General features: G+C 43.1%; 1 protein-coding gene across 1 annotated transcript in view; it reads left to right on the top strand.

The window, feature by feature from the left end:
- Brinp1 (BMP/retinoic acid inducible neural specific 1) overlaps positions 1–12,069 on the top strand; it is a 182,814-nt gene extending 170,745 nt beyond the window's left edge. Inside the window, exon 8 of the mRNA XM_090330518.1 lies at positions 10,443–12,069. Within this exon, the coding sequence (XP_090186644.1) occupies positions 10,443–11,583 (1,141 nt within the window). The 3' untranslated portion in view covers positions 11,584–12,069. The remainder of the gene's footprint in view (positions 1–10,442) is intronic.
- The last annotated feature ends 1,470 nt before the right edge of the window (positions 12,070–13,539 follow it).

Below are 13,539 nucleotides of genomic sequence, written 5' to 3'. Positions count from 1 at the left end.
CTGTCAAATTTCTCTCTTAAGGAACTGATTTTGGTGTTTTGTGCATGATGGGTTGAGTCTCCTTTTTTAAAATACCATTCTGTCTGTCTGTCTGTCTCTCTGTCTCTCTGTCTCTGTCTCTCTCTCTCTCTGTCTCTCTCTCTCTCTCTCTCTCTCTCTCTCTCTCTCTCTCTCTCTCTCTCTCTCCTCTCTCTCTCTCTCCCTCCTCTTTCTATCTCTCCTCTCTCTCCCTCTCCTTGTTCCTCCCATATATATATGCATATGTGTATATGTGTGTGTGTATGCATGTGCATATATGACCTTTATCTCTGGCTACTTTCATCCTTCCGTGTTTTCTGAGTTCTTTCCATGTTGTTTTGTGCAGCTGTGGCTCATTCATCCTCTAGAGTAATTTCATTGTATGTGCAGACATCTGCTTTACTGCTGATAGGCATTTTCATAATCTCCAGGTTGAGGCCATCAAGAACATCTTACACATGTCTTTTCTGGGGCTTACATCTTTTTCTTGAGAACATGCTTTCGGTGCAATTTCTAGGACAGGTTTATGTGTGTACTCCGTTTGCGAGATCCTAGAATAGCTACTTCTACCTTGTCACACTTGCTGAAGTGAGTTCCCTTCCCACCATTAAGTAGGACAGGAGAGCTGCAATTACCACACATCTTTGTCAACATTTAGCACTTCTTGCTTTTCATGTTTTATACTTTAATTCTACATTCGTCATTCTGATACAGTAGTAGCATCTCATTGTAATTTTAATTTGCCTTGTCTTGGTGATGAACAAAGTGAGGGTTCATGGTGCTTTTGCCCTTCTGTACATCCTGTTGTGTTTTATTTTATTTTCCATGAACTACCTGCTGCTCTCCATTTGTTGCCAGTGACTTTTTCTTACTCTTTTGTAGGACTTCATATGTTTCATATTTCATAATGCTTAATGAATATGTGGATCATTTAAAATAGTGATTTTTTTTAATTTCTGTATATATACAAATTTTATTTAAAACAAATTAGCCCCCTTTATTAATTTTCCCCTCCATTTTTTTTATTAGAGCTTGAATTTAGGGCCTGGCCACCGCCCTTTAACTTTTTCATCCAAAGCTAACACTGTACAGCTTGAACAACAATTCTACTTCTGGATTTTTGTTGGTATATTGGAGATCAGATTTTCAGAGACTTTTCTGCCCAAGAAGGCCTGAACTATGATCCTAAGATATCAGTCTCTTGAGTAGCTAGGAATTAGAGGTATGAGCCACAAGCACCAAGTTTTTCTTCTCATTTTATTCACAGTGTTTGGTGGATTTCATTATGCTTTATTTATTTATTATTAATTTTGTTTTGCCAGTCCTAGGGACTGAACTCAGGGCCTGATCACTGTCCTTGGGCTGTCCTCAGGGCTAGTGCTCTACCACTTGAGCCACAGCACCACTTCTGGCTTCTTTTCTATGTATATGGTACCGAGGAATCGAACCTGGGTCTTTGTGCATGCTAGGCAAGCACTCTAGGCAAACACTAGGCAAACTTCCAGCCTGATTATGCATTATTTCTTAATCCATTCAGCCAGCCATAACAAAATATTCTTTACTGGATATTTTGTAAGAACCAGAAACTGATTACTCATTGCTTTGGAGGTTAGAATTTCAGGACGAAGGCATTCATATCTTTGGTGTCTACTGATAGGTAACCTTAATGACTATTGAAGACTTGTATTTTTGGCTCTCCTTCCAATCCTATAAGGGATGACAGATCATTCTCTAATCTTATCTATGAGGAAATTAACCCCATTCATGGGGTTCTACTTAATCTCCAAAGGGTCTCACTGATGCAATCACCATAGGGACTGAGATTTTAGATTTGAGGAGATTTAGACATTCTCCCCATGATATGTGTTGCCATTGCAGTATTTTCTTGGCTAGAGGTATTGGAAGTACATCCTTTCATTGAGAGTCTTCTCTTTATTCTCTTAATGGCATTAATTGATAGTTTAATCTTGACATATTTTTAGGTCTTCATTGTGAGCATTCTAGAGAAATAATTCTTTACTCCAGTGACATGAAGATATTTTCCTGTGTCTTCTTCGAAATGCTTTTTTTCTTCTTGCTGCTGCTTTTGCTTTTCCCATTTAACACCTATAAAAAGTCTGTTTTGATTTGGGGGTATAAACGAGCCCCAAGTCTCACAATTCTTTAAAAATAAATAGACTGATAGTTAACTGACCCAGCAGCATTTGTAGATATTTCTCCTCCCCTGGATTTTTGACTGACGTCAAAGGGATCACTTACCACATGAGTTCAAGAGGAGCACAATAGTTTGTCTTCATGAAAGACACTGTGTACCTACCATATGGCAGGAGCTTTGTATACGTCATCTCATCTAAGCCTCAGAGTAACCTTGCAAGACGTTAATGTCATTCCATTCTTTGCTTAAAACAACAGGCTGTGCAATTTGTTCAAGGTTAAATAATGAGCAGCAGAGCTAAAATTCAATATTCAATTTTTCTTTTACTCCAGAACCCAGAGTAAGCCTTATGGTGATAGTATACATGAAAAATGTGAAGAATAAACAACCAGTGAGACTAGAAAATTCTAAGCTATAACCGACCAGTCTAAAAACCAAATGAAATGTTTTTCACTGAGACATTAATAAAATGTGGTCATTCCTTGTCTTCAATAATGGTGACAGTTAAATAGTCATTCATAATGCCCTCACACTGAAAACCTTCAGTAGCTTTGCATATACAGTTTTGAGTTCTTCAGATATAAAATATAGTCATTAGCTTCCCTATTTGACAGATTAAAACAAAAAAATACTTAGAATCAAATAGGTCAAGTCATTTATTCAAGTATCCAAGGTCAATTTCAATCATTTTGGTCATTGATCTAGATAGCCATTATTGTACTTCAAGGTTAGGGTCCACATTGGCCTTCTGTAGTCATTTCTCACTTTTGGAGCCTTTTGATCTGAGTCGTTCATTGTCCAGCCTGTCTACTGCTCACCATGAATAGACAAACTCTTGCAGCCTCAGTACCTGGGAGCATCAGGCCCTTCTGTCATCCCTGAGAGGCTTCAGAGCCTCCTTTCACCTGCCTTCAGCAGGCCCAGGCCCCTGAGAAAAATGTTGACTTTGAATATACAGCCCCTGGTGCTGGCTTTCACACCTTCCAGTCATAGAGCTGTGTAATGGCAAAGATTGTTTCATAATCCTCCCCAGTTAAGCTGCTGAGAACCCATTTTTTTTAACCACTCCTGGGGCTTGAACTCACGGCTTGATCACTATCCTTGGGCTTTCTCAAGGCTAGAGCTCCACCACTTCAGCCGCAGCACTATTTCTGTCTTTTTTCTGTGTACATGGTCCCGAGGAATCGAACCTGGGTCTTTGTGCATGCTAGGCAAGCGCTCTACCACTAGGCCAAACTCTTGGCCCTGAGAACTCAGTTTTAAAGGCCCAGTTGCATTCATACATTGTTGCTTTCTTCTTTATGCCTCCTTCCACTGCTCACCCAGACCTCCTCAAGTAAGACCTGTCGCCTTCACTCTACAATTTCAAACTGGAAAATAGCTTCAGCAGAAAAGAGACCATAAAAAAAGCAATATCCTTTCACTCTTTTCTTCCTTATTATTATGAGCCACTCAACAAGACGCTCAGCATATGAAGAATTGGGACTACAGAAGGAAACAGGTTATTAAGGCAATAAAAGAAGCTGAAGGCCAGGCTCCAAGGCTCATGCCTGTAATCCTAGCTACTCAGGAGGCTGAGATCTGAGGATTGTGGTTCAAAGCCAGCCTGGGAAACTAAAGACTGAGACTCTTATCTCCAGTTAACCAATAGAAAACCGGAAATGGTGCTGTGGCTCAAGGGGTAGAGCGGTAGCCTTGAACTGAAGAGCTCGGGGACAGTGCCCAGGCCCGGAGTTCAAGCTCTGTGACTGACCAAAAAAAAAACAAAAAACAAAACAAAAAAACCCTTAAATAAGGGAATGATTAAAAGCTAAATATTTATTTGGAAAAAAATGATGATTAGGTTACATCTGATTGGCAGTTCTAGTTCTATCCTTTCGGCTAAGTTCCAAGCATCAAATACCATGGACTTATTCAGCTTTTGTGAGCACCATTCCTTCAAAGTCTGTACACATACACAGTCACACACACACACACACACACACATACACAGTCACACACAACACCACCACAAAAGAACAGTGTGTCATCAGACACTTAAGAACAACCCCTTGTCTTCCCAGTTCAGTCTGTGCTGTACTAAAGATACATTTTGTGGAGTCATCGAATTACTCAGACACCCATTACAATGGGGCGTAAATATAAGAATAATTCAGAACCCCTTTTTTTGCATTCCCACTTAAAAAAAACACTCCTCATAGGCATAGCAGAGTTGTGGATTATGGTTTTCTATTTTAACCTACATCTACTCACCCCACCCCCTGTCCCTCTCTCCTTGGCACTCGATTTGTATGATCTTCCCTAAAATGCCATGGGCCAGGCATCACATTCCCAGTTTAGGCGAAACCTCCAATTAAAATCAGCAGGGAGGTTGTTTGAATTAGGAATCTCAGTGAGGTCGCCCCAGCCGGATGGTTCTGGAAGGGGGATGCAAGCTTCTGAAGGCACTGATGGGAAACCCTGGGTGGTAGAGCCTCTGTCCTGCAAATGACAAGCAACTCCATGCTGTGTCACCAGGAGACCTGACAAGTTGCCAGAAAATCCTAACTGAGGCAAAGACAGGCTAGAGACATACAGCTGGGGCTCTAAGCTTCTGAACGTAGTTCATCCTCTACTCTAGAGTGTAGAGGGTCATTGAAGGAATGTTCATGTACATCCAGGAGTCCTGATCTCTTGTCTTCTGTGTTTAGGCTATGTAATGATGGGTGAGTCACAATCCTTCTTTGGTTTTCAAACCCCTTGTAGATGGAATGGAAAATAGGAAGAGGGTCTTATCTCATGGAAGTGATATGAAGACCTGGAGATTAGTGACATGATGTGAAATGAACTACTGTAAAATGAAAGCTGTTATGAAATACATGACAGCTCTTAAACATAGGATGGAAGGGGAGATGTTAAATATTCTCTTCTTGAAAATTCTATTTCTATGGTCCAAGCTGCTTCCTGTGGAACCGTTGTAGAAGCTAATCTATCAGGCATCATTCTCCATCTGTCTATCTCTGTCTGTCTGTCTGTCTGTCTGTCTGTCTGTCTGTCTATGTCTCCATCTCTAGCTCTGTCTCTCCCCCATCCCCCCAGGTACTGGGGCTCGAACTTAGATTGGGGACACTGTCCCTTAGCTTTTTCACTCAAAGGTGGCACATGAGCCACAACTCCGCCTCCAGCTTTTTGCTGATTACCCCGAGATAACAGTCTTTTAGATTTGTGAGCCAGAGCAGGCATTGAACCACTTTCTTCAGATCTTAGCCTCCTAAGTAAGGCCAGTGACACCCAGCCAGGTTTTTCTCCTTTAGACATGATGAGGAAATATCCTGCCTTCCACTCCTCCCTCCTTCATTCTGTCCCCTTAGTTCCCTTTCTCTCCCATCAGAACAGATTGAACTTATCCAACAGAAAGATGCCGATTTAGATACATTGGAATTCAGCTCTGGCTGAAAATGAAAGATGCTGTGGATCCCTAGTGACTGAGAAATGCCTTTAAAAAAAATTATGGTCCTTGTTGCCTCCCCCTAACCATCTTGCTGATGGGGCCATGTCAGCTTTTGTGAGACCCTTCCCTCTGGAACTGGCCTATTAAGCCCTTTCTCGGTTGTCAGGGTTGAGGCAGGCTGTCACTGGCTAGTCTGGGAAATAGTATTTATAGATCACAGCCCCTCCTACCCTTCTCCCTGGCTTCTCCCTCTGCACTTGTCTTGAGCCCCAATTATTAGCAAATAGAGGAGAGGGATCTTGGCAGTGCAAGAAGAAGTAAGGAATGTGATAATAAGCCTTTCACACACTCAAACTTCCTGGATTTTTCCATTATTTCAATTTATTCCTGCTCTTGTGGCTTGTTTTCCCTTCTTCTTGCTAGCCTTATCATTAAAATGTCACATGGCGCAGAGCAGAAAGTATACTCAGGCTAAGGTAGGGTCTAGTATTGGAATGACTTTGTGATCTCAGACAAGTTAACTCATTTCTCAAGGATCCATCGTCTTCATCTGTCACATTGAAATTTTACATAGGCTGCTCAGGGAGACAGGGTAAAGGCCCCTTAGCACCATGGGTGGTTGAATATGAGGCCTTTGTCATGGTAAGCCAGTGCCCCTAGGCCAGTTTGGGATGCCACTTTGCACTGTGAACTTTGAAGAATTATTGCTATCAGTGATTACTGCTTAAAGCACTGGCTTTCAATGAAAGGGAGGTATAAGACATTATTCTGATTGAGACCCATTTCTCACTGCAAATTGCTCATATTATTTGAAAACAAATACAGTGTTATATAAATACATTTAATATATAAGTGTATATATATACATATATATATAATGGGATAAGCTCATTTTTCTGGTTTTAATCTTCTCCAAATAATGTACTACTGCACAGCAAAGGACTTCTCATTGACCTTAGAAATTAGAGTTCTTTGGCAGCCCTACAGCCTCTGTGGTTTTCTTTCCTTTGCATAAATAAATAAATAAATAAATGGTGCATGAGTAGTCCTTCTCTCAGGTGGCCCATCTGAGATCCATTTTCCCCAGAATTTGTAAATTATAACAAGTGAGTTGTGATTTCATGTTGTCAGCTCTGTTGTTCTGTCCGGTTGCATTCCATCGAATTCTGCCCCTGAAGTGGCTTCTGTGTAGCCTGTTTAGGCTCAACTATCTTCACACCATTACCCCCTAACACCAAATCCTTTATCACTTCCTCTTATCACCCTTCCCCATTCTCCACCTTTTCCACCAGCCTCCTCTTCCTTGTTTCACTGAGTCTGAAACTCCCTGCACACACCACCTCCCTCCTGTGTTATCCTGCTGTATCATTAATGCCTTCTTTGATACGTCCACAACCTCATGATTATTCCAAGCTCAGGAGACGCAGGTGCCATGCAGCCTGCTGATGCATCTCAGAGGGCCTCTGTCCCCAATCCTTCTTGCCTGACAGGGCTGGAATCCTAATTCACCACCAGCCCTCTTGCTTGTTATAGCATCACCAGGAACTTTCATCTTTTTATTTCCCCCATGGAGGATTCTGAGAGTTCAGCCACAATGAAGCATTGATTCAAGGCGTGGGGGTGCCCTGGTCCTGACAAAGGATCCCAATGATGAGACACGAGAAAGGGGGCGCTCTACGGGGTTATAGAATGCCTCGCAGATGGGAACAGAGGAGCTCTAAATGGGGTACTGTCCTGTCACTTGGAGAGGGAGTGACAGGGGCAAGCGTGGGCCATTTGAAAGAGGCATTTTTGAAACGATGATCTTGTCACCTGGAAAGATGTGATCAGAGCTGTGCAGAGGGGCCTGTGGCTCACCAAAAAGATTTTTTAAAAATTAAGAAAAGAAAAAAAACAAAACACTATCCATCTGATGACTCATCCTCCAATATTCAGTCAACGTTCTGGTTGGGAGGTAGGAGCCAACATAGCTCATTGTTATTCCAGCTCCGTTTTCTCAAGGCTGGGCCTGCTGCTGTTCTCCATGCTGTAAGAGGATTGCTCTCACGAAGCAGAGACCAGGGAGGCCTGGAGCTGTGTGGGAGGATGATATTGAAAACTAATACTGTGGTCCTGAGGGGAGGGAGAGAGAAGTTTGTTCTTTGTTCTTCCTTTTTTTGTTGTTAATAAAAACAAGAAGAAATATATTAATATTCTTCATTCATTCCTTTGGCAAACATTCATTCCTAAAGCAAACATTTTTGTAGAGCCAGAGTTTATGCTAGGTGGTCAGGGCGGATGGAATTCCTTTAGCCTAGCCTAAAGGCCTAGAAAGGACCTGAGGAAGCAACTAGAGGTCCTCATTCAATGTCATGGATGTTCTGAAGGAGCTTTTATTGCCAGAGAAAGGGAGAGTTGTGTGAATGTAAAAGGCAGGGAGATTCAAGAAGCTAATTATTCCACCATTTTCCTCTTAGCTGATAAGCAACTCATTTAAAGCAAAGCAAGCCAGGCAGCCATTTCAACAGTATCTATTTTCAAATGGATGTAACAAAATGGTTTCCCTGAAACTGCAAGGAGATAGAAAAAAAAAATCCACAAGAGTGTCCTCAGTACCTTCAAAGGATGAGCTTATTCTCTGGGATAAGAATACTTTTTATTATTACTTTCTTCATAATTGCTCTATGCCAGGCTTTTCTGAGCACTTTAAATATATAATCTCACAGAATCCTCTCACCAACTGTATGAGATGGGTCTTATTATCCTCATTTTAAGATATGGATGCTGTGGCTTCAAGGAGCGGAACAACTTGTTCCTGGTTAGAATGGGAGTTTGGGTCTTATTATCCTCATTTTAGATATTGAGACAGAGGCTTCACAGAGGCAGAGAGATTTCTGCCTGGTTAGAGAAGAGTGTTGAACTCAGTCTTGCCGACCCCAGCATCTGTATACTTCAATTCGTAGGTTCCTGGTGTTTATGGCTTGGTGATTGTGGCTCCTCAGTGGAAATGACTTGTTACCCAGCTGACACTTCCTACCACAGAGAGTATAGTGCCAATGAGTTCCTCTCTGCAGCAGCATAGGAAGGGCAGAAGTGAGCCACCAACACCACCCAAGTTGCCACAGGGGGGCATCATCACAGCACACGCAACCTCAAGAAGGTTTCTTGCTTGATGGGTAGGAGTCACTGTGGCAGCAGCTATGAATTAGGCATGTTCTCTATAAAATGGTTCTGTCATTTTATCTCTGAGCTTTGGGGCCACATCTATACAACAGACCTGAGAGTCCTTTGGCACAAATAACAAGACCCAGGTTTTACCAAGCCCTCAGCACCTACCAAGTTGGAAGCTTAGCCTTCACATTAAAATTTGTGTAATTCTCATCACAGCCCTGGGTGGGACAGAAAGAAGTTGGGAAGGCAAAGGGAGCCACCTAGCATCATCTCAAAATTCATATGTGGAAGAGCCCGCATGGTTGTGTAATCTCCGACTGAGCTCCAGTCTCAAGCTGTTATTCAGAGTGTTTTGGTGAGGCTCCAGGGAGAAAACAAGAAAGAAAAGTTCCAGTGCTGTGGGAAAAAAAAAATGCTAGACACATACATGCAAGGGATTATGTGGGGACATGGGAGACTTGCACAGAAATGAGGACTGATGAGAAGCCTGTAGGCCAAATACCTTACATAGTTTTAGCTTTGTGGTCTGTTGCTTCTTGTCTAGTGGATCTGTCTTCATTGGGATATCGTAGTGGCTGGAATCTGAGTATAGGCTTCTCTATCACTTCTATAGTGTCCTGGAAGTCAGGAGGGGGATAGGTGGGGTGATACGAACCCTACTCGAATGACAATGAGGAAAAAAATGGCAGAAATACCATCTTTTCTTTATGCCTTGCGGGGGGGGGGGCACTGAATATCAAGTGTGAGCATCCATATAGAAATGCTATATGGTTTGTAAATTGTGGCAAAATAGGACTGGTTTCTGCCAGGTTGTTGGATGTCATAGACCCTCATAGGAAGGGGCATGTGTGAATGGAGTTGAGAGGTCTGATTACAAGAAATAGCATGAAAGGCCTGTCCATGGCTGACTTTCACGATTTGCAGCCATCCAGAAAGGCTATTTGTGTTCTCAGACTTCACATTTTCTAAATCACACTTCTTTGAGACTATTAAATAATGAAATCAAAGAGGTGGATAGACTACTCTTCCCAAATACTTACTCCAGCCCTTTCTCTCTCCTCCACCTCTTTGTCTTCTCCTCTCTCTTCTTTTTCTCTATCTGACTCTCTCTCCTTTTTTTTCTTGTGTTCCCCTCCCTCAATCTCTCCCTCCCTTTCTCTTTCCCTCTTTTTCTCTCCCCCTCTCCTTCTGCTTCTCCTTTTCTTCTCTTTCTTTGCCCTTGAACTCAGACCCACAAACTCACACATGGCTTTTTCACCCAAGGCTGGTACTTTATAACTCTATATCACTTGAGGCCCCACTCTCATCTCACCTTCACTTGCACCTTTTGCTAGTTAATTAAAGTGTCACAGAATTTTCTGTCTGGGTTGTCTTGGAACGACAGGCCTCAGATCTGAGTAGCTAGGATGACAGTCTCAAGCCATCAGTAGCACTGTCCAATCCCCTTCTTTTACAAGCGAAAGATACACAGCATCTGCAGTGTAAAGTACAATGTCATGCATCAGATTTAGAACCGACCTGAAAGTACTATGCAACCCTGACAACTGACACCCGTCTTTCTGATTCTAACTGTGCCTCTCAGTCTTTCCTTCTTTGAAGTGTCTCTGGCTTGCATTAAGAGGTGTCTGGAACCATCCCCAACTCCATCCTTGGGGCTTAACTTTTCTCCCCTCTCCCTCTTCCCTCCAGGACAATTCAGCAGTGGCTTGCCAGGGTTCAGTCTCTTCTCTACTGCAATGAGAATGGGTTTTGGGGAACCTTCCTGGAGAGCCAGAGGAGTTGCGTGTGCCACGGCAGCACCACGCTGTGCCAGCGCCCCATTCCCTGCATCATAGGAGGAAACAACAGCTGTGCCATGTGTAGCCTGGCTAACATCTCCCTCTGCGGGTCCTGCAACAAGGGCTACAAGCTGTACCGAGGCCGCTGCGAGCCCCAGAACGTGGACTCGGAGCGGAGCGAACAGTTCATCAGCTTCGAGACCGACCTGGACTTCCAAGACCTGGAGCTGAAATACCTGTTACAGAAGATGGACTCGCGTCTGTACATCCACACCACCTTCATCAGCAACGAGATCCGCCTCGACACCTTCTTTGACCCTCGGTGGCGCAAGCGTATGTCCCTCACTCTGAAGAGCAACAAGAACCGCATGGATTTCATCCACATGGTGATTGGCATGTCCATGCGTATCTGCCAGATGCGCAACAGCAGCCTGGACCCCATGTTCTTCGTCTATGTGAATCCCTTCAGCGGGAGCCACTCGGAAGGCTGGAACATGCCCTTTGGGGAATTCGGCTACCCACGCTGGGAGAAGGTCCGTCTCCAAAACAGCCAATGCTACAACTGGACTCTCCTGCTGGGCAATCGGTGGAAAACGTTTTTCGAGACAGTCCATATCTACCTACGTAGTCGAACGCGGTTACCCACCCTGCTGCGTAACGAGACCGGCCAGGGTCCGGTTGACCTGTCGGATCCCTCTAAGAGGCAGTTCTACATCAAGATCTCAGATGTGCAGGTGTTCGGGTACAGCCTGAGGTTCAACGCCGACCTCCTTCGCAGCGCCGTGCAGCAGGTCAACCAGTCCTATACCCAAGGGGGTCAGTTCTACTCCTCTTCATCCGTGATGCTCCTCTTGTTGGATATTCGGGACCGAATCAATCGCCTGGCTCCTCCCGTCGCCCCGGGGAAACCACAGCTGGATTTGTTCTCCTGTATGCTGAAGCACCGTCTGAAACTGACCAACAGCGAGATTATCAGGGTCAACCACGCTCTGGACCTCTACAACACGGAGATCCTCAAACAGTCGGACCAGATGACAGCCAAACTCTGCTAACAGGTTGGGGGGTGGTGGTGGTAGTAGGGGACTCTCCTGGCCTTGGACTTGTTCCTTTTGTTGTACACATACAACAGAACCAAGTGACGAAACAACACACAAAAGAATTTGTAAAATGTAATTATTATTCAGAGAAAAAGAGGGTTAAAAAATATCTTCATTTGTTGGGAACTAAAATGTTGTAGCAACTGTATAAAACCGTGGGGCATGTTTGTTACTTCTATACTCGGACATGAGGAAGGGTCTCAGCCTTTTTTTTTTTTGTGGAAGACTTGAGGTGGTTGCTTCTTAGGGCTCAGGTGCTGTGTGGATGGGGGGAGAAGGGGAGAGCATATGCAATGAATTGTAAAAAAAAAAATCTCTGCTGTGCAGGTGCTAAGATTAAACAAGAAAAGAAAGAGAGATATATGTAATGTACCACTGACACTGCCATTTTTCCTTGTGGGAGGAAATGGACGTAGATAAAGAAGATATTTCTTCGGTTAAGAGTTCTTTCCTCTTTATATTTAATTTCTTTGTGGTTCTTTGGACTCATTCTCAAAGCAGGCTGGTGATCGGACAGAGCTCCCTTATCTGCATGCATTCCCACCTTCTCATTAAACCAAACTACTGGAAACTGGCCTATAAGTAGAATGAGGCAGAAACATACTTCACATAACTACAGGACAAAGCTCCCTAAACATACAGGTCATAAGCTCCCCAAAGTCCTTAGTACAGGAAAGTGGTTCAGAGAGGAAAGGCGTGCTCAGAAACATGCCACAACAACCCAAACAATGACTTGAATTCTACCTTTTGAGTCTCTTGATAAATCACACTTTTTAAAAATTACTCTGGCCATTTTTGTGTGATCTCTTTCAACACTGCTGTGAAAGGATGAATTATTTTCCTGTCCACATTTGTTTTAACTGTGTTTGTGTGTGAGAAAATATCTAGTATATGATTTTCTAGAAATGACTTTCTTATTAAAGATAGGATTTTAGGGCCAGGAGCTTGGCCTAGTGGTAGAGTGCTTGCATAGTATGCATGAAGACCCAGGTTCAACTCCTCCACAGTGATGCTGTGGGTCAAGTGGTAGAGCCTAGCTTTGAGAAAGCTCAAGGATAGTGTTCAGGCTCTGAGTTCAAGCCCCAGGACTGACAAAAAAAGATAGGATTTTAGTCGTATAAAATTAATAACCAAAAGTAAACACTAATAAGGTAAGTATTTACTGTTGCATTGGTCTTCAAGACAGACATCCCCAAGTAAGTATCCACAAACATGCTATTTGATTGATGCATGACACATATGAGTACAACCCATCCATTTGCCCTGTCCTTTCTGACATACACATTTACACACACACACACACACACACACTCACACACTGGTGCATAAATACTGAAAAATACTGCTTCTTCTCTAGTATTGGTGAAAAGTAAGCAGTCCTCAAAGGACTTGAGGTCAGCTCGTCTCCAATTACTGTTCTGCAGGATTTGGACAAACGTGGCTTTGTAGTCTCTAGGAACTCAGCATGTATCTTTTTATTGGTGGTACTCACAAGAGACACTCTACCCTCATTTCTTCATTGACAGTGGATGCAAATCACACACACACGCAAAGGGGGATTTAAGGGGAAAGAGAAATACTCTGGTCTAAACTACTGCTTAGTACAAATTTCCTTTTCATTACTGGGAAATCACCACTGTTCAGCAATTGGATCCATTGCAAAGACAGAAAACTGATTAGTTCTGTATTCCATGTGCCTTGAAGTCTTTCGCAGCAGGAGGCAAGACCTCCCATCCCAGACTTGTAAAACAGATCCAATTACTAGAATATCCATTCACACTTTTGCTGGACTTGTATACCCTCACTACTGCCTCCAGCACTGGCATGTGTTTTTCTTCGTGGTGATAATGATATCCCAGATAAAATATAAAGACTCGTCTTAGAGATTTATCAGAATCTCTGCTAGTGCTA

The sequence above is a fragment of the Megascapheus bottae genome, chromosome 3, assembly GCF_031878675.1.
Source record: "Megascapheus bottae isolate mThoBot1 chromosome 3, mThoBot2.hap1, whole genome shotgun sequence".
NCBI lineage: Eukaryota > Metazoa > Chordata > Mammalia > Rodentia > Geomyidae > Megascapheus > Megascapheus bottae.
This window is presented reverse-complemented; position numbering and strand designations above follow the sequence as displayed.